The sequence below is a fragment of the Bos mutus genome, chromosome 12 (genome assembly GCF_027580195.1).
Source record: "Bos mutus isolate GX-2022 chromosome 12, NWIPB_WYAK_1.1, whole genome shotgun sequence".
NCBI classification, from domain to species: Eukaryota; Metazoa; Chordata; class Mammalia; order Artiodactyla; family Bovidae; genus Bos; species Bos mutus.
In genome coordinates, this window is record NC_091628.1 from 11,383,525 (window position 1) to 11,405,648 (window position 22,124).

Below are 22,124 nucleotides of genomic sequence, written 5' to 3' on the forward strand. Positions count from 1 at the left end.
TGCACAATGAGAAATCAAATGTTTTTTCATGACAAAGTATTACCCTGCAGATTACATACTCATCATTAAAGAAAGCATGGAGAGCTTACTCCATTTCCATTACGATGGAGAGTCTGCCAGCTTCCAAACTTAGCATCACTAACAGCAGGGACTTCCTGATATGATACAGTATCACAATATCATCTATGAAGTAGTCTTACCAAACGTGTTTAATCTGAATTTAGCTCATCTTTAGGAAAAGAAGTACGTCAAGGCTGTATATTGTCACCCGGCTTATTTAACTTATATGCAGAGTACATCCAGCTGGGCTGGAAGAAGCACAAGCTGGAATCAAGATTGCTGGGAGAAATATCAATAACCTCAGATATGCAGTTGACACCACCCTTATGGCAGAAAGTGAAGAGGAACTAAAAAGCCTCTTGATGAAAGTGAAAGAGGAGAGTGAAAACGTTGGCTTAAAGCTCAACATTCAGAAAACTAAGATCATGGCATCTGGTCCCATCACTTCATGGGAAATAGATGGGGACACAGTGGAAACAGTGTCAGACTTTATTTTTTGGGGCTCCAAAATCACTGCAGATGGTGACTGCAGCCATGAAATTAAAAGATGCTTACTCCTTGGAAGGAAAGTTATGACCAACCTAGATAGCATATTCAAAAGCAGAGACATTACTTTGTCAACAAAGGTCCATCTAGTCAAGGCTATGGTTTCTCCAGTGGTCATGTATGGATGTGAGCGTTGGACTGTGAAGAAGGCTGAGCGCCGAAGAATTGGGCTACAGTCCATGGCATCGCAGAGTTGGACATGACTGAGCAACTAACATTTCCAATTTTCAGTGTGATAAAGAGTTATAATTTTGTATGAGAATGCCCTTATTCTTAGGATGTGATAAAATATTTAGTAGTGTTATAAGATCAGACACTAACTTTTAAATAGTCCAGGGATTTCCCTAGTGGTCAACACTCCATGCTGCCGATGCAGGGGGCTTGGGCTTGATCCTCGGTTGAGGAACTGATTCCATATGCTGTGAAGTGCATCCAAAAGATAAAATTAAAAAAAAAAATAACAAACTTTTAAATAGTTCAACAACCGCTGTATGTGTATGAATCAGAGAAAGAGAAAAGACAAATATGACAAGATATTAACAATAGTTGAATCTAGACAATTCATTGAACTCGTTATTTAAAATTATGTGTAAAACTTTTCTGAGTACTCGATTTTCAAAATAAAAGCTTCAGAGAAAATTTTCCTCTCATCTTTATTTCCAAATAATTCAATTGGTCCTAAAAGTCTATTTTAACCAGTCTTTTCTGGCATATAGTTCCTTTCTGAGGAACTGTCTACAATAACAACCACTCTCTTTTTTACTTAAAAAGCTTCCTGAGAACGATTACTAAATACAGTGTGCTACTCGGAATTAGGGCTGGTGACATATTTTGGTTCCCTGTTCAGCTGGAAGCTCTCTAAGGTAAGGACTAGGTTTTACATGTCACAGCACAAAACCGGCCCCAGTGAATTACTCACATCACACCACATTTGTGAACGCTTATGAAGTCAGAACAATAAGAAACAGAAGCCAGAGAGTCTGCTTTAAATATTGACTTGTAGTTTGCACAGTACAGAGTTCATTCAGCCCTCACAGAGCTCGACCATCTGTATACTAGTGCTCATCGTTATCGACTCATATTCTTCACAACTTTTATTTATTTTATTTAAAAGTAGTAGTTTAAGTCCTAACACTGACGTGAATAACAGTACGTTGTCTTTAAGGAAGTTTATAAGTTTATATCATTAGATTCTACCATGGGGAAAGTCCTGAAGTAATAGATTTTAAATGTATTTAAATTAATTTATGCTGCCAAGTCACTTCAGTCGTGTCCGACTCTGTGCGACCCCATAGACGGCAGCCCACCAGGCTTCCCCGTCCCTGGCATTCTCCAGGCAACAACACTGGAGTGGGTTGCCATTGCCTTCTCCAATGCATGCAAGTGAAAAGTGAAAGTGAAGTCGCTCAGTCGTGTCCGACTCTAGCGACCCCATGGACTGCAGCCCACCAGGCTCCTCCGTACATGGGATTTTCCAGGCAAAAGTACTTTATAGATGGTTTTAAAAAAAAGGTATATACAGAGAACAAATGATCTGCTCTAAATCACACAGTCAATTCTCAATACTGTCTCTTTCTGAAGATGCATACTTAGATTCTACATGAAGAGTTGGACTGTACTTTACAGGAAACCTAAAATAAAACTCTTAGGTCAAGAAACGTGACTTGATTCATTAAAAAAATATTTTTGTGAGTACTGTGTATTTTTAGCTGCACTTTATCAACTTTCAAAAAGACTTCCTTGCTTGGGTCTACTTCTTGATGTAGGCTCATTTCATTTCTACAATAATAAATTATAAATCAGACTTTATTTGACTGATTTAAGGTTTTCATCCAAAAATTCAGTAATGGCTTCTTCATCCGCTGATTGAAGCAGTCTCTGAATTAGCTGATCCAAGCACTTCTCCCCACATAAAAATTCCTGGTAAAAGACAGTTATCATGAAAACTTGATTACTAGATAGAAACACAACAAAGAATTAAGAATTTATGTATTTTGTTTCTTTAAAATCATTATTTAATAGCAACAAACGATTACTAATCTACAATGTAATGAACACAATTGCTAACTTGGGAGGATTCCCTAGTTAATATTGACTTTTTATGTAAAAAGTGAATCTAAAAATTAAGTAAATGGAATTATACTCTTTCTTAAATAGTTTAAATTAGCATTTTTAAATTAGCCAATCTTCCAAATTCAAATTATTTAATCCAGAAGTGCTTTATAATAGTTCTGTTTTTTCTTAAATTAGGAACACATTGGCTTTAAAATCTGGAAGTCCTGTGTATTGAAAAATATTTATGCTGAAATATTTAGGGGACATTGTCTTGAGTCCTACAACTTGCTTTCTAGTGGTTCAGCGGCAACACAAGTGTATACATAGAGGAAGTGGAGGCGGAAGAGAAGGCAAGAATAGCAAAGTATTAACAAAGGTTCCATCCAGGTCTAGGAATATATATATGAGCTAATTGTTAAACATGTGTGCTTGAACTGTCAAAATTAAAAGTTGAAGGGAAAAAACCCTCGTTTATTAAACCTCCAAATAATTCCACTGGGTGGAAACTGTTTCAGTTAAGACTTCCCAGCAGTCCTCCCTGAAGTAGAAATGAGTAAAATAATGACTTTGAGCACCTTTCTTGTGTTATAAAGTTTCTGTGTAACAGAGTTGTTGGAATTAGTGATTTAGCAGAGTCTCCTCTTTTGGAAATGCTCAAAATCCAGACATTCACTTAACAGAAATATTTTAATACTGACATTTGGAACACAGACCATTTAAAGTTTAGATGTAGGCATGAACTACTCTTATATTTAGTCTTTCCTGAGTAGTCTTGAAGTTCAATTTCAGATTAAGTGTACACATTTATCTCTCAAATTAAACTGTAGGAGGAAAGATATGCCTTACTATCTTTGTATTCTACAAAACACTAGCATAGAGTAAAATGTCGATTAAACTTGATGAAATTTTAAAACTGATTTATATACCATTTTGAACATAATTTGAAAATTGCTTATAAAATTAGTGTGCCCTGTAAGCTCAAATTATTATGATTATTGCCAGTGTGATTTAATCATCTGAAAATTATGTTAAAAGGGTCATTACTCTTATTGATAATCACATCACATTTAGAGTTCAATTGGATTAACCAGAGTGCTAGTTAAGTCTCTGTGTCAAAGTGTCTTTGACTCTTTGTGACCCCGTGGACTGTAGCCCACCAGGCTCCTCCGTCCATGGGATTCTCCAGGCAAGAATACTGGAGTGGGTTGCCATTTCCTTCTCCAGGGGATGTTCCCAACCCAGGGACTGAACCCAGGCCTCCCGCATTGCGGGCACACATTTTAACCTCTGAGCCACCAGGGAAAAGATCAAAGATGAGGGAGCTGTAGTTTCCAGCTTTCAGAAGCTTACAATCTAGTGGGAAAGTTAGGTAACACATAAGCATAATACAGTGTAAGAAATTTTTTAAAAAAAGAAGAACATTTTGAATTAGATCTTAAAAAGAGAACAGTATTTCTCCAAATAGAGACAAACAGAGCACTTCAGTCAAAAGAATGAGTATGAAGAGAGGTATGGAAACAGTGCAATGAACACCCAGGGCAAGAGTAAATTTCCAGTGTAATTGGAATACAGGACAGGAGATAGGCTGGTGGAAAGCAATCTGCACAGGGACTTTCAGAAACAGAATAAAAATACAAAATAATATATTACATGATGGTGGTGGTGTTTAGTCGCTAAGTCGTGTCCGATTCTTTTCTGACCCCATGGACTGTAGCTCTCCAGGCACCTCCGTCCATGGGATTTCTTAGGCAAGAATACTGGAGTGGGTTGCCATTTCTTGACCCACAGAATCTTCCTTGCCCAGGGATCAAACCCACATCTCTTGTATCTCCTGCTTGCATGGTAATTTACCACTGAGCCCCCAGGGAAGTGGCTCAGATATTACATGGTAATCTGAGCTTACAACTTAGGTAAGTTAAAAAGAAAATTATCTACAAGGGAATTCATAATAAACATATTTCAGGCTGACTTCAGAGAACCCAAGGGCAGGAATGTACAAGGCTACTGCCACCACCCTGGCTTAAAGCTCAACATTCAGAAAACTAAGATCATGGCATCTGGTCCTATCACTTCATGGGAAATAGATGGGGACACAGTGGAAACAGTGTCAGACTTTATTTTTCTGGGCTCCAAAATCACTGCAGATGGTGATTGCAGCCATGAAATTAAAAGACGCTTACTCCTTGGAAGGAAAGTTATGACCAACCTAGATAGCATATTCAAAAGTAGAGACATTACTTTGCCAAGAAAGGTCCATCTAGTCAAGGCTGTGGTTTCTCCAGTGGTCATGTATGGATGTGAGAGTTGGACTGTGAAGAAAGCTGAGTGCTGAAGAATTGATGCTTTTGAACTGTGGTGTTGGAGAAGACTCTTGAGAGTCCCTTGGACTGCAAGGAGATCCAACCAGTCCATTCTAAAGGAGATCAGTCATGGGTGTTCATTGGAAGGACTGATGCTGAAGCTGTAACTCCAGTATTTTGGCTACCTCACTCGAAGAGTTGACTCATTGGAAAAGACTGATGCTGGGAGGGATTGGGGGCAGGAGGAAAAGGGGACAACAGAGGATGAGATGGCTGGATGGCATCACTGACTCGATGGACGTGAGTCTGAGTGAACTCTGGGAGTTGGTGATGGACAGGGAGGCCTGGCGTGCTGCGATTCATGGGGTCGCAAAGAGTCGGACATGACTGAGCGACTGAACTGAACTGCTACTACCCTGGGAATGAAGCTAAGCCTCAGGTATAAATTACGTGGGAATTCATACTGAGACAGGCCTGGGGGCTGGGACCCTTTGCTGCAGTGCTGCGATGCTGGCTGCACTGGACACACCTCTCAACAGAATACAAAGAAACTGTATGGGCCTAAAAATAACTTGTGTGCATGGGCAGCTGGGGCAAATTCTGGACCCAAAAGATACAAAGAGACCAAAAAACCCAATTTTTTGAGGGGCTTGGAGCAAAAAAAAAAAGCTTGGTACTGTGCATAACACCATACCACCACCTAAGGGGTGGGCAAAACACCTAAGCCACCCCTACCCTCACCCCACATAAAAAGTAAGCTCATCCCTGCATCCAGAAGAGAGTACGTATGGGAACCTGTTATTTGTTCCTGCCCCAACTGCGCTGCAGCAGGGGCCTGAATGAAGCCTTACCTGAATTCCTAATCTGGTGGCTACTCAATTTCTATTGATTAGGGAAGGCCAAGAACCCCGATCACTAACAATACCATCAGGATTCTCTGTATCCCGTTCTCCCAGTTTTGCTCCTTTCACTACATCAGCTGTGGCATGTCCCTGCTGGTCCAGTGGTTAAGAATCCCCGTCCCAAAGCAGGGGACACGGGTTCAATCCCTGCTGGGGGAACTACCATCCCACACGTCCCAGGGCAACTAAACCCATGTGCTCTGGAGCCCACAAGAAGATCCCGTGTGCTGCAACTATGGCTTGACACAGCCAAATAAATAAATGCCTGTTAAAAAAAATAAAATATCAATATATGAGCTTCCAGTGTTCCCTCACTGAAGACTGCTGCTCGCCATGGCTGGAAATACGGCTTCTAACCTCTTGTAAGCTTTACATATTTCAGCTTCATCCACCGAGAGAGAAGGAGCATATTTGTCTCTTAATTAAAAATCCTGGGAAGAAGCTCATTGACTGGGGCTTGTCTGGACTTCCTTACCAAACAAACCAATTATTGTCTTGGGTCAAGATCATGATCTTGGAAGAATACAGCCACTCCATGAGGAGCTCTGTGCATGGAGAAGGGAGGAGGCCTGGCTGTAGAATGGCGGAGGAGGGCTGAGCAGAGACCCTCAGGCGCCGACTTTCTTTCCTTTCCACTCAGTCCTACAGCAGCTACCCTGGGGCTAAGGCCTTTGTCACTTTTCCTGCCTCATCTGTTGGGTTGGCCCAGAAGTTCATTTGGGTTTTTCCATAACATGTTATGGAAAAACTGAACAAACTTTTGGGCAACCAATACAACTCTTCAGTTCCTAAATCATGCAGTCTGACTAGTTTCTTTCTCTGTCCTGTGTACAGATTTTAATTTTTTTTTTTTTTTTTCTGAAGGACAGGACCAGTACCATTTTATTTAGTGTTGTAGGAAATTTTAGGTTACTTCTTAAAAACAAAAGCAAAGAAATTCAAAATTCCCAAAGTGACAAGGCAGGAGATAAGAATTCTCTAATTCAAAAACTGCCAGGTGAGCTTCCAATCAGAGGGAGGAAGAGGTCACTTCAGTAGCTCACACAACAGATGGCTGAGAGACCACAGGGTTGAGATCGGTGTAGAAACTGGAGGTTAAGCTCTCTGCTCGCCTCAGGCAACAGATCTTTCAGCCTTGAAAGCGACCATTTGTAAGTGAATAGGTCTAACAGAGAAGGGGCTAGGGGAGGGAAGATCCTGCCGAATTTTACGTCAAGTTGCTTCCGACCTTCAGTCTGGCGGGTGGCTGAGGGTCGTGGACCCTCCTCCCTCTGTGCCGCTCTGAGCCCCGCCGGCAGCAGAGCTGGAAGCCACACATGGGTGCCACTCACTGCCCACACAGCCTCCGCTCCGGGTCAGTGGCTGTGCGTGTGGCGAAAGGCAGACTTTCCTGCTCCTGCATTTCGCTACCTGGGAAGGCTGACACACAGGAAATACTCTGACTTTCCTGTTTCAAACACACAGCAGGATGTCTGTCAAAGTCCAAGGCCCCCACTCCAGTGTTCTGGCCGGGAGAATTCCATGGACTGTATAGTCCATGGCCTCACAAAGAACTGGACACAACTGAGTGATTTTCACAGTTGTCTTTATAGGGATGTAAATAAATCTCGTAGTGCTACAAAAATACAAGTCGTCTGAGAGGTTTACAGTGGTCCCCAGGACTGTATGTGGGAGGGTGTAAATCAAACAGCTATCAATAATGAAAAACGAATTAGTGCAATCAAGTTACAGTATCACCTCCAGATTAAAGGGCTCTGATATTAACTGATGTGGCAGCAAACGTGATCCTGAGAAGGAACCCTGCTGCCAGTTATCTTGCCTCTTCGATACCAGAACGAGCACAGAGGGAGTTCTGTTTAGTAACTGCTCTCACCTCAAGACCTGCCCACCCCCTTGGTCTGGGACATTCTCCCGCAGGAGAGATGTCAGGATTTGATGAGATTCTGTCTCAACTAGGACCAAAAAAAATGAGTAATATGGAAAACATCCTAGTATCAGGTTACCAACAATGAAATTACCTTAAGAGTCTGAGTAGTTTAGTCACTAAGTCATGGACGTAGCGACCCCATGGACTGTAGCCCCACCAGGCTCCTCTGTCCATGGGATTCTCCAGGCAAGAATACTGCAGTGGGTTGCCATTCCCTTCTCCACAGATTTTAATGTTTTACCTCAACAATTTTTTTTCATACCATTTTCAAGCCTTTTCCCTTCACTAATATGGAGCATTTTCTTTCTTTCCCTTTAAGTTGGTTAGTGATTAGTAGAGCATACCAATATGACTGTCCTTGTTCTTTCTAAGGCTGGCATTCTAGTTTAGTAATAACATATTAGTATTTAGGCCAAAGTTATTGGAGAAGGAAATGGCAACCCACTCCAATATTCTTGCCTGGAGAATCCCAGGGACAGAGCAGCCTGGTGGGCTGCCATCTGTGGGGTCGCACAGAGTCGGACACGACTGAAGCGACACAGCAGCAGCAGCAGCAGCAGCATATATTTTATAACTATAAAAACCAGTTAACCTCTGTTTCATGACTGAATGCACTGCTGAACACCTGTGTGCCCTTCTAAAAAATATTACTGGTCACAAAAATGTAGCTGTCTCATGGTAAACCATCACCACTGTAAGAAAAACAACTGAAAAATGATGTTGTAACTAGAACAGCATGACCAAACGTGTTTGGGTATTATTACTGTGTGTTTCCTGAGGAAAGGGAAGTTGGTAAATATTTTCTCCTTTTCAACAGGCTATTATGTTCCTATGCAAGACGGCCTGAAATTGCTGAGAAGACAGAGGAAATGGCCTAAGAAACACAGAAATTTCTAAATATGTTAAAACCATAGATATTTCTTCTGTAAAATCAGGACTTTAATTCTGTGTATGAGACAGAATCAAGTGAAAGAAGCCCGAGGTATCACATGGTAGCCAGGACAAGGATCAAAACCTTCTACCTCCTGCCTTTTCCATGTAGTCCTTTATGGGAACCAGTTTATTTTCCCCTTCAGTGGAAGAAAAAAAATTTTTTTTCTGTGCTTTGTCGTTAATGGATTACTGTCAATGATCCTGGTGACATGGGATTTAGTTAGGTTAATGTTCAAAACAAACTGACAGGGTCTTTTTCCTGAAAGCATCATTGAACACCTGAATCTAATGATACACATCGTGGCAGACAGAATTCTAAGATGCCCCTTGGAGTCCACACCTTGGCAAAATCTCCTTCCTCTAGAGCAGGCAGAAGCTGTGATGATGATCACTCCAGTGATCAGATGACTGATTAGTGATGCTTTTCCAGGTGGGGCTGACCTAAACAGCCGATCCCTTAAAAAGGCCATTTCTGCAAGAGTTTCAGTGGGAAAGGGCCCATCGAGGGGACTAGACCGCAAGCAGCTGTGGGCGGCCTTTGGGAGCTGAGAGCGGCACACAGCTGATGACCAGCAAGAAGATCCTACAATCAATCCTACAACTCAAGGAAATAGAATGCTGCCAGCAACATGAGCTCAGAAGAGGACTCCAAGCTCTACAAAGGCAGGCCGGCTGGCCAGCACCTTGATTTCAGGTTTGTGAGACCTAGAGCAGAGAACTCAGCTCTGTCATTCCTGGATTTTTCTGACATACAGTAACTGAGATGATTAATAGGCATTCTTTTAAGGCAATAAATTTGCAGTTACTCATTATACGGCAATAGAAAATTGATAGACATATTGAAAATCCATTAATACACTGTGATTGCATAACAGAATTTTGAATTTAAAAGACAGCTTTTTCATATTGGCACAAAGAGTGTATTTCTTATCAGCAAACTAAGAAAAATGTTTGCAGATTTGGGATACTAACATAAACTCAGTAATATTTTAAAGGTAATATTTCAAAAATTACTCTAGAATTTGACTGTACTTTCTTCAAAAATCAAAGGCAAATGAAACATACTCAGTGTTGTTACCTTAATATTTCGAATTTCATATGCTATCCTGTGGTCAGTGACTCTATCCTGGGTGAAATTATATGTCCGGATTCTCTCTGACTGCGCTCGTGTTCCCACCTGTGCCATAACAAAAAGCAATTCATATTTTAACTTTATCATTATCTTTATCACAATGGAAAAAGGGCTTGCAAATTACTTTTCTATTTTAACAGTTTAATTATTTTCTAAATTCCAAGATACAAAGTGACCAGGAATAAGAATGGGCAGAACTTACTGTTGAAGACTACAGTTTTGTAAAGCTTAGTTATGGGATAAGAATGAATGTTTCTTTGGTACCTCAAACCCCAAATATTTAAAACCAAATTATCTTTCTATATCAGTCAGTTCTTCCTGTGGTTTCTGTAAATGACCCCACAATGTTTCTTTTGACCTAAGTAGGGAACTTGACATCCTATACACTTTGACAGACATTTCATGGGGGCTGACTATCTGGCAGGCTTTGATATAGACACTGAAAGGACCTTCAGCTCATCTCAATTCTCCCCAATTCCCAAGGATTCAAGGGTCTTTTATTATATCCTGCCCTTGCCATTTTTATTATCATTCAAGGGCTCATGACTTTCACTACATTCCTGTAAAAATTAATCTTCCATTTCCCTGTTTACATTGCATTGCCCTGCTTAGTTTTCCTAAAGCACAGTGTTTTGGGTTTTTTGGTCAATTTCCTTCTTTGGCTCCTTGACTACTAAGCACTCACAACTCAACTCAGCATTCAATTGTACTTCATAATGTGGCCAACTTTCCCAAAATTATTTCTGAAAATATGTGAACCTCAAAAATTCCACTTAGTATGCCATTTCATTATTATGTGCAAGTCTGTTAACCCAGCTAAAACATCACCTCAAGGGATGCGCTTCCTAGCACTTTCGTACCATCTTGACTTTCCTGGTCCCAACATGAAAAATATGTTATCTTCCTCCTTCAAAACCCATGCACCTGGAATCTTCTTCATGGCACACCCGTCTACCTTAGGCGGTGGTTATTTATAGTCTCGTCTGCTCACCTGCCCTCCCTCCCTCACATACAAGGCGCACAATATCCTGTCTCACTCACTTTCACTTTTGATTTGACAATTTATTGTATTATTTATTTTTTATTGAAGCACAGTTGCTATGCAATATAAGTTACAACTATATCACTTTCACTTTTTAAGATTAAAAAAAAAAGACATTCCTACAACTTACAAAGCAAACAGTATGAAACTAAACTCTTAAGTATGGCTGAGTATCTGGGAAATTGTTGAAAGATTCCAAAGCCTAACCTAAGAAATACTAAATTATGGGTAATGTATTTTTAAAACATTCCCCAGGCCATCCATTCTGCAACCAGCCAGGTCTGGAAACCACTATGCCAAAGTATCATATTAGTGCCTAGGATCCCACCAAGATCAGTTATATCAGAATCTCAGCATCCGCAAAGCTCTTCAGGTGCCAACTGGAGCCAGGGTTCAGAACCTGGCACAATGCCTCCCATAGAAAAGCTCCTGTATATACTGGCGGAAGAAAAACTCCTAAGCATTAGAAACATCTGCTAAAAAACTTCACACAGATGGACAAAGGGAGGCAAGAAGGTCTTTTCTGGCCTTTCAAACCAAACTACTGAAGTAGATACAACCCCCCAAATCTGCAAAACAGGCCGATCGCCAATACTTACTCTGAAAATCACTGTGTGATGCCAAAATGTCAAATGGCAAGTAAAACCCAGTGTCTGGGACTTCCCTGGTGGTCCAGCGGCTAAGACTCTGCTCTCAACTCAGGGGACTCAGGTTCGATCCTTGGTCAGGGAACTAGTTCCCACATGCCGCAACTAAGAACCAGTGCGGCCAAATAAATAAATAAATATTTTTTTAAAAACCCTAATGTCTTTCATTAAATGTGGCAGAGCTGATAGTGTTTAAGACTGATATATTATTTATTCTGGCACTTTTACTATCTGCAAGTTAGTAAGGGAAATAAATGAAAAGGGCAAAAGTGTGAAAGACGAGGACATCTATGTGAAAAGAATAATTGATGTTTAGTTTTATACAATCTCATTATCCTAACAGGCCACAAAACCTCCCACATTTACTGAAGTATAATTACCTGTAAATAACACAGAAACACAGTTATTTCTGGGTTCCACTGTCTCTTCCAGTTTCTCTCAAAGACAAACTTTATTTTTTCAGAAGTTAAAATCATACAACACTTGGTTTACTTAAAACAATGACATTTATTCATTTTGCTTAAAACTTATCTATGTATATATTTGTATAAAGAATAATATAAATGTATATAGTACAAAATTTTAAAAGTAGAAAAGAGTATAAACAAAAAATAAATCTCTTTTCTAGTCTTTGTTCCCAGACACATCAGAAGCAATCACTATTACCAGTTTTTTGCATGCCATATATTTTTGATTCCACATAAAATTATAATAAAAGCATAGGTTTTAAATTAAAAACCTGTAAAGTCTCTTAATTTCTAGAGAATTGTCTTTTACACTGATTTCCTCTTAAAGATAACTATGATATAAACACAGAACACAACTGGGAAATAATTTTTAATTTATACGTATCTCCTCTCCTTATTTGCAAACTGGCATGTCTGAGTTTAGCCATAACCAACCGTATTAAATTATTGCTGTTTACAAATGAACATGTTTTCCAGCGCTCCAAGGTACTTCCATTAGATTAAGAATATTTACTCCATTTTCCTATACAAGATGATGGCTTCTTGTACAGAGCCATTAAGTTATTTCACCTAATAAATCTTACCTGTAGTTTTCTTGCACTTCGTTGCTGACACTTGTCTTTCTCAATAATCTGCTGGTAGAGTCTAGCTCTCAACACACGCAGAGCTATTTCTTTGTTTTTTATCTGTGACCGTTCTTGCTGGCATTCCACTACAAGTCCTGAAAAATAACAGGGATCAGAGGTAAAGAGTGCGTGCGCACGTGCTCAGTTGCTCAGATGCGTCTGATTCTTTGTGTGACCCCACGGACTGCAACCCACCCAGCTCCTCCGTCCATGGGATTTCCCAGGCAAGAATGCTGGAGCAGGTTGCCATTTCCTGCTCCAAGAGATCTTCCTGACTCAGGGATTAAACAGGTGTCTCCTGCATTGCTGGCAGATTCTTTACCACTGAGCCACCTGGGAAACCCTGAGGTGTCTATTATATCACAATAAAACTGATAAAGAAGATAGAACTGAGGAACGTTTTAAAGGGGGAAAGGTTAATCAGGAAAAGAATGAAAAACATTTTAGATGAAGTACACAGAAACTATACATGAGTTATGACGGTAATTGTTGTAGATGGCTCTCTAGATTCTGATATCTAAATAAGGTGTTTCAACTTATAATACAAATACACATTTATTGAAAAAAAGTCTGCATTTATATAGACCCAGGTGGTTCTAACAAGAAGTGGTCCACTGGAGGAGGGAATGACAACACTCCAGTATTCTTGGCAAAAGGATGTGACACCAGAAGATGAGTCCCCCAGGTCAGAAGGTGTCCAATATGCTACTGGGGGAGAGCAGAGGGCAATTACTATAAGCTCCAGAAAGACTGCAGAGACTGCACCAAAGGGGAAACGATGCTCAGTTGTGAATGTGTCTAGTGCTGAAAGTAAAGTCTGATGCTGTAAAGAACAATATTGCATAGGAACCTGGAATGTTAGGTCCATGAAAGAAGGTAAGTTGGACATGGCCAAGCAGGAAATGGCAAGAGTGAACGTCGACATCTTAGGAATCAGTGAACTAAAATGGACAGGATGGGCGAATTTAATTCAGATGACCATTATAACTACTACTGTGGGCAAGAATCCCTTAGAAGAAATGGAGTCACCCTCATAGTCAGCAAAACAGTCTAAAATGCAGTAATTGGGTGTAATCTTGAAATGACAATGGTTTCAGTTGATTTCCAAAGCAAATCATTCAACATCACAGTAATCCAAGTCTATAACCCAACCCCTAATGCCAAAGAAACTGAAGTTGAACAGTTCTATGAAGATCAACAAGACTTTATAGAACAATACCAAAAAAGTCTTTTTTATCATAGGGGACTGGAATGCAAAGTATGCAGTCAAGAGATACCTAGAATATAGAAAATTTGGCCTTGGAGGAGTACAATATAAGGCAGGATCAACGCTAACAGAGTTTTGTAAAGAGAATACACTGGTCATAACAAACACCCTCTTCCAACAACACAAGAGACAACTCTACACACGGACATCACCAGATGGTCAATACCGAAATCAGATCGATTATATTCTTTGCAGCCGAAGATGAAGAAGCCCTATACAGTCAGCAAAAACAAGGACTGGAGCTGACTGTGGCTCAGATCATGAGCTCCTTATTGCCAAATTCAGACTTAAATTGAAGAAAAAGAAAACCACTAGGCCATTCAGGTATGACCTAAATCAAATCCCTTATGATTATGCATGGAGGTGACCAATACATTCAAGGGATTAGATCTGGCCGACAGAGTGCCTGAAGAACCATGGATGGAGGTTCATAACATTCTGCAGGAGGTGGTGATCAAAACTATCCCAAAGAAAAAGAAATACAAGAAGGCAAAGTAGTTGTCTGAGGAGGCTTTACAAATAGCTGAGAAAAGAATAGAAGTGAAAAGCAAGGGAGAAAGGGAAAGATACACCCAACTGAATGCAGAGTTCCAAAGAATACCAAGGAGAGATAAAAGCCTTCTTAAGTAAACAATGCAAAGAAATACAGGAAAACAATAGAATGGGAAACACTAGGAGAATTCTTCAAGAAAACTGGAGATATCAAAGGAACCTTTCATGCAAGGATCATCACAATAAAGGACAGAAAAGGTGGACCTAAAAGCAGCAGAAGAGATTAGAAAGAAGTGGCAAAAATACACAGAACTATATAAAAGAGATTTTAATGACCTGGAAAACCATGATGGTATGGTCACTCAGAGTCAGACATCCTGGAGTGTGAAGTCAATTGAGCCTTAGGAAACATTAGTATGAACAAAGCTAGTGGAGGAGATGGAATTCCAGCTGAACTAGTTCAAATCCTAAAAGATGATGCTGTTAAAGTGCTGCACTCAATATGCCAGCAAAGTTGGAAAACTCAGCAGTGGCCACAGGACTGGAAAAGGTCAGTTTTCATTCTAATCCCAAAGGAGGGCAATGCCAAAGAATGCTCAAAGTACTGCACAATTGCATTCATCTCACACGCTAGTAAAGTAATGCTCAAAATTCTCCAAGCCAGGCTTCAGCAATACGTGAACTGTGAACTTCCAGATGTTTAAGCTGGTTTTAGAAAAGGCAGAGGAACCAGGGATCAAATTGCCAACATTCCTTGGATCATAGGGAAAGTAAGGGAATTCCAGGAAAACATCTACTTCTGCTTCACTGACTATACTAAAGCCTTTGACTGTGTGGATCACAAGAAACTGTGGAAAATTCTTCAAGAGATGAGAATACTACACCACCTTACCTCTCTTCTGAGAAACCTGTATGCAGGTCAAGAAGCAACAGTTAGAACCGGACATGGAACAACGGACTGGTTCGAAACTGGGAAAGGAATACATCAAGCTGTATATTGTCACCCTGCTTATTTAACTTCTATGTGGAGTGCATCATGTGAAATGCTGGACTGGATGAATCACAAGCTGGAATCAAGATTTCTGGGAGAAATATCAACAACCTCAGATATGCAGATGACATCACCCTTATGGCAGAAAGTGAAGAGGAACTAAAGAGCCTCTTGATGAGGGTAAAAGAGGAGAGTGAAAAAGCTGGCTTAAAACTCAACATTCAAAAAACTAAGATCATGGCATCCAACCCCATCATTTCATGGCAAATAGAAGGGGAAAAATTGGAAACAGTGACAGACTTTATTTTCTTGGGCTCCAAAATCACTGCACAGTGACTATAGCCATGAAATTAAAAGACTCTTGCTCCTTGGAAGGAAAGCTATGACAAACCTAGACAGTGTATTAAAAAGCAGAGACATCACTTTGCCAACCAAGGTCTGTAGAGTCAAAGATTATGGTTTTTCCAGTAGTCATGTACAGATGTGAGAGTTGGACAAAAAAGACTGAGCACCGAAGAATTGATGCTTTTGAACTGTGGTGTTGAAAAAGACTCTTGAGAGTCTCGTGGACTGCAAGGAGATCAAAGCAGTCTATCCTAAAGGAAATTAGTTCTGAATATTCATTGGAAGGACTGTTGTTGAAGCTGAAGCTCCAGTACTTTGGCCACCTGATGGGAAAAGCTGACTCACTGGAAAAGATCCTGATGCTGGGAAGGATTGAAGGTAGGAGGAGAAGGGGACGACAGAGGATGAGATGGTTGGATGGCATCACTGACACAATGGACATGAGTTTGAGCAAACTCTGGGAGATAGCGAAGGACAGGGAAGCCAGGCGGGCTGCAGTCCATGGGGTTTTAAAGAGTCGGACACTACTTAGTGACTAAACAACAAAATGCAGTTGAAACCCATGTTGTTTAAGGGTCAATTGTATACTCCACATAGGGAAGAATATGCATAATGTAAAAGAATATATATGTACCACGCAGCTTAAATAGAATATTGCTGAAAGTGAAAGTCCCTCAATCGTGTCTGACTCTTTGTGACCCCATGGACTATACAGTCCATGGAATTCTCCAGGCCAGAATACTGGAATGGGTAGCCTTTCCCTTTTCCAGGGGATCTTCCAAACCCAGGACTGAATCTAGGTCTCCCACACTGTAGGCAGATTCTTTACCAGCTGAGCCACAAAGAATATTTCTAAATGCCCTTTAAACCTCCCATTTGCCCCCTTCCAAGCCAGAAGCTATGTCATGCCTCCCAGAAGTAACCAGAAGTAACAGTAAAATAACTGTTTCCTTGTATTTTTTTATATTTTAAGATATACGTATAGATCCTTAAGACTTTTATGAAGCACTATACTGAGGACTCCCAGAGACTGGGGCTGACCGTTTGGGGACTAGACTCAGAAAGTCTATATAACAACTACATTTTCAAGTCCCCTCCCTCAGTCTGTAAGAGGCAGAAGGTACAGTCTTCAGAGAATTAAATAAGGAAAGTTCCAGACTTGAGTCTTCAAAGGTACAAAGGAAGGCAAGTGTGAGGCACAAGACTGAAAAAGACGATTAAGTGAAAGTTTGCTTACTGAATGGGGAGACCCTGACTTTACTGTCAAGTGTGTCCTGGGTGAGCCTTCTTAGCAGAAAACTACCCAAGAGAAAAAGTTCTACAAATGCTGACATTTCAGGGGCCCTGATAAAAAAAAGCTGATTCACTCCCCGACTGTCGAAACTTATTACTGGGTAAGTGGTGCCCATGCACTGAGAGTTACTCACTCTTTTAAGAGTTTAAGAGTTACCTCACTCTTATATGTATATACACAGCCAAGGAGGGACTTTGTCCAAACAGAAGGGAATATGAACACACTGGAGACTTTGAACCCAAACCCATGACCCAGTCATGGGTTCAAAGGGGTCACCTTTTTTTTTTTTTTTCAGAAAATCTTTTATGTATTTATTTATTTAGGTATTTATCTGGCAGCTTTGGGTCTTACTTGCAGCACGAAGGATCTTTCATCATGGCATGCAGTATCTCTCAGTTGTGGCACGTGGGATCTAGTTCCCTGACTAGGGATTGAACTCGGGCCCTCTGCAGTGGGAGTGTGGAGTCTTAGCCACTGGACCACCAGGGAAGGCCCTCCAGTGTCATCTTTAAGGGGTTTGTGCAAGAACACAGACACTAACATAAAACTCTTTCTAAATGCCGAACAGTTTTATAAGATGTGAAAAAAAGAGTTAAAAGTACAAAGGCAAAAGGACTAGCTCACCTGTGGGGATGTGGACGAGTCTGACAGCACTATCGGTTGTATTAACATGCTGCCCTCCTGCGCCTTTGGCTCGAAATGTATCTATTCGCAAGTCCTTAGGGTCCACTTTCACATCGACCTAGAACCAAAAGTACAGCATGAGTAAATTCCATACTTAACAAATACTTACATATTAAACTGATCCCAAGGTCTTTCAAATAAACTGTACTGTTTTAAATCACAGCCATTTGACTAAGAGCTGAAATAACTTATAACAAAGAAAGAACCATAAACACCCTATTCCAATAGATGCTATTTTAAACACTGATTTATGAGACCGCTGAGTTATGTAATCTTTCAAAAGTTTTATTATCTATCATCCTACAAAGCTATATTAGATACAAAATATATTGTTTTAAAAAGGCAGAAGACATGAATAGACATTTTTCCAAAGAAGACACTCAAGTGGCCAACAGGCATATGAAAAGATGCTCCACATCATTAATCATCAGAGAAACGCAAATCAAAACCACAGTGAGGCATCACCTTGCATCTGTCAGAATGGCTATCATCAGAAAGAAAGGCTATCATCTAACATCAGGACCATATGGAGAAAAGGAAACCCCTGTACACTGTTGGTGGGAATGTAAATTGGTGCATCACTGGGGAAAGTAGCATGGAGGTTTCTCAAAAAACTAAACAGAACTAACATATCCAGCAATTCCACTCCTGGGTATATATCTGAAAATAAAAACCTTAACTCACAGAGATATATTCACCCAATGTTCACAGCAGTACTGTTTATAACAGCCAAGATATGGAGCAACCATAGTTGCTTCCATAATTATCCATGAATGGATACATAAGCAACCATAAGTATTCATGAATGGATAAAGATGTGACACACACACACACACACACACACACACACACACACACACACACACACACACTGGAATATTGCTCGGCCAGAAAAAATGAAATTTTGCAATTTGCAATAACATAAATGAACTTGGAGGGTACTGTGCTTAGTGAAATAAGTCAAACAGAGAAAGACAAATATGTATAGTATCACTTATATAGGGAGTCTAAAAATTAAAACACACTAGTAAATATAACTGGAGAAGGCAATGGCAAGCCACTCCAGTACTCTTGCCTAGAAAATCCCATGGATGGAGGAGCCTGGTGGGCTACAGTCCATGGGGTCGCCACAAGTCGGTCGCGACTGAGCGACTTCACTTTCACTTTTCACTTTTACGCAATGGAGAAGGAAATGGCAACCCACTCCAGTGTTCTTGCCTGGAGAATCCCAGGGACGGCAGCCTGGTGGGCTGCTGTCTATGGGGTTGCACAGAGTCGGACACGACTGAAGCGACTTAGCAGCAGCAGCAGTGAATATAACTGCTTTTGGACAATCGGCCCTGGGATTTCTTTGGAAGGAATGATGCTAAAGCTCAAACTCCAGTACTTTGGCCACCTCATGCGAAGGGTTGACTCATTGGAAAGGACTCTGATGCTGGGAGGGATTGGGGGCAGGAGGAGAAGGGGACGACAGAGGATGAGATGGCTGGATGGCATCACTGACTCAATGGACGTGAGTCTCACTGAACTCCGGGAGTTGGTGATGGACAGGGAGGCCTGGAGTGCTGCGATTCATGGGGTCACAAAGAGTCGGACACGACTGAGCGACTGATCTGGAGAAGGCAGTGGCAACCCACTCCAGTACTCTTGCCTGGAAAATCCCATGGATGGAGGAGCCTGGTAGGCTGCAGTCCATGGGGTTGTGAAGAGTCAGACACAACTGAGCGACTTCACTTTCACTTTTCACTTTCCTGCATTGGAGAAGGCAATGGCAACCCACTCCAGTGTTCTTGCCTGGAGAATCCCAGGGACGAGGGAGCCTGGTGGGCTGCTGTCTATGGGGTTGCAAAGAGTCGGACACGACTGACATGACTCAGCAGCAGCAGCAGCAGTGAATATAACAAAAAAGAAATGGACTCAAACTAGTGGTTACCAGTGAGGAGAGGAAAAGGGGAAGAGAAGAATAGATGTAGGGGAGTAAGAAGTACAGACTACTATGTATAAAATAAATGAACTATAAGGATATATTTTACAGCACAGGGAAGAAAGCCAATATTTTATAATAACTATAAGTGGCGAACAACCTTTCAAAATAGTGAATCACTTTGTTGTACACCTGAAACATAGTAGTATAAATCAACTACACCTCAATTTTTTCAAAAAGAAAAACAATAGTGATTATATTTTATTGAATTTAAAAAATAAATCTGTAAGTCTATAATGAAGTCACAAACATACAAAATTCAATATATGAGTTTACAATGAGGTAAAATAAAAATGGAAAGAGAAAGAGAAGAAAGGAGGCGAGAAGGTAGTGGGGAGGAAAGTTCTTCACAGTGAAGAATGCCAGTTAATACATGCAGAAGGAATGATGAAATCAGAAAATCATCATTTTGAAACACCAAACTAAATAACTAATTCAGGCAAAGATCACTACTGGATGTTAAAGACCATGGAAGAAAAGTTGTTTGGAATAGGATATATTACTTATATTACTATATTATTATATTACTTAGATTATTCCCTTATTATAAAGGGAGAAATACACTTTCACAATCAGGATTTTTTTTGTGGTCACCAACTTCACTAAATGCTCACAGTGATCCTTGCTAAAAGTGGGGCAATCTGATATTCTATGACTTGTGATGAGACGCAACATGAATATAACGACACCTGCGAAGTATTCTTGCTCTAAATGTATAACCTGAATAGAATGGAATATTTAAATACAACTTTTCATGGAATGCAGGAGATAAAGGAACAAGTTAAAGAGCGTTATAAGGAAACAGACGAATCCAGAATGTGGAACATTCTACAAGACAAAAGGTCTAGACTCTTCAAAATATCAATGTCATTTAAAAAAAAAAAAGGTTGGAAGACTGTTCCAGGCATAAAGAGTTAGAACAACAAACTGCAATAAGTGAAACTTGATAGCATCCTGGTTTAAGAAAATAGCTATAAAGATACTTTTTGATGACTGAGGAAACTATTAACTGGACTAAGCATTAGTTGTGACATTGTGATTTATGCTAAGAAATATATATTGTTCAGTTCTCAGCAGAGAGCTCCTAAAACCCTTGGATATTTTCTCAAGTGATGAGAGTGACAAAGGTGTCCTTTGGTATTCGTAACAAGCCCTCTGAGCCACAGTTGACTTTATGTTAATAAGGTGACCTTTGGAAAACCCCGGATAACCACAGCTTGCGGACTTACGGCCAGAGGAACCAAACACAGGACTAGAGGGCTGGAGCTTTCAGCTCCACCCCAATCTCCAGGGAGGGGAGAGGGGCTGGAGGTTGAATTAATCCCCAAAGTCGATTGATTTAACCAATCATGTCTATGTATGGAAGACTCCATAAAAGTCCCCAAGCACAGAGTTCAGAGCACTTCCACGTGATGCTGCAAGGTAGGGTGGCGAGCCTAGAGAGGGTATGGAAGCGATACACGTCTTTGTGTTCTCTGAGTTTCTTCCATCTGGCCCTTCCTGAGCTATATTTTTGGTAATAAAGCAGTAGTCTAGTAAGTATGAGCTTCCCAGGTGGCTCAGTGGTAAAGAATCCTCCTGCCAATGCAGAAGACTCGAGTTCTATCCCTGGGTTGGGAAGATCCCCTGGAGAAAGGCACGGCAACCCACACCACAGTATTCTTGCCTGGAGAATTCCAAGGACAGAGGTCCGTGGGGTCACAGAGAGTTGGACACAACAGCATGCACGCGCTAGTAAGGACACTGTTTTCCTGTGTTTTTGAGCCCCTTTAGTAAATTACTGAGACTAAGGAGGGGGTCACGGGACCCTCCAGATGCAGGAGCACAGGAGACAGCCTGGTCTCACGTCTGGCTCTGATGTGGCTGGGGCGGCTGTCCTATGGGGCTGAGTCCAGCTTGTGGAACTTCCCCAGGGAGACGGTGTCAGACGTGAGCTGAACTGTAGGACGGTCACTTGTCCACAGAGAATGGAGGGACTGCTTCGTGGGGGGAAAGAAGTTCACATGTTTGGGGTGCAGAAGCATTCTGTAAGTAGAACGCACAGGAGCTTTTCGTGGACAGTGAAACTGCGGTGGATCTTCACGGATAATGGAACGGGGTTCCTGCAGGGGGTTACCTCATCTGGGTGGGGGAGGACGATCACCGACATTGTCCCCGTGTGAATACGCTGCATCCGGGATGACAGCCCCACCTCGGGGATTCGCTGAACCCGGTGAATCCCACCTTCGTACTTCAAGTGCTTATAGACGTTATCACCAGAAATTCGGGCCGCTGCGTGATGTAGCCCACCTATGAAAAAAGATGTTCCAGAGTGATAATACATTCTACTTTGGAAGGGACCAGGACCTTAAATGGCCTCCATGAAAGGCCTCTGTGAGCACAGAGCCTGAGATGAGAACAGAAAGTAGATCCCAAAGACGTTTCCCAGCC

General features: G+C 41.0%; 1 protein-coding gene across 2 annotated transcripts in view; it reads right to left on the reverse strand.

The window, feature by feature from the left end:
* Window positions 1–624: 624 nt before the first annotated feature.
* The window catches only part of MTRF1 (mitochondrial translation release factor 1), a 42,481-nt gene continuing 20,981 nt past the window's right edge, over window positions 625–22,124 (reverse strand). The window contains exons 7-11 of one of the 2 annotated variants that reach the window (XM_070380243.1): window positions 21,811–21,983; window positions 17,651–17,768; window positions 12,596–12,732; window positions 9,802–9,900; window positions 625–2,526 (exon numbers count right to left, since the gene is read on the reverse strand). In XM_070380243.1, the coding sequence (XP_070236344.1) occupies window positions 2,413–2,526; window positions 9,802–9,900; window positions 12,596–12,732; window positions 17,651–17,768; window positions 21,811–21,983 (641 nt within the window). In that variant the 3' untranslated portion in view covers window positions 625–2,412. The remainder of the gene's footprint in view (window positions 2,527–9,801; window positions 9,901–12,595; window positions 12,733–17,650; window positions 17,769–21,810; window positions 21,984–22,124) is intronic. The other variant, XM_005891839.3, reaches the window with a different exon arrangement.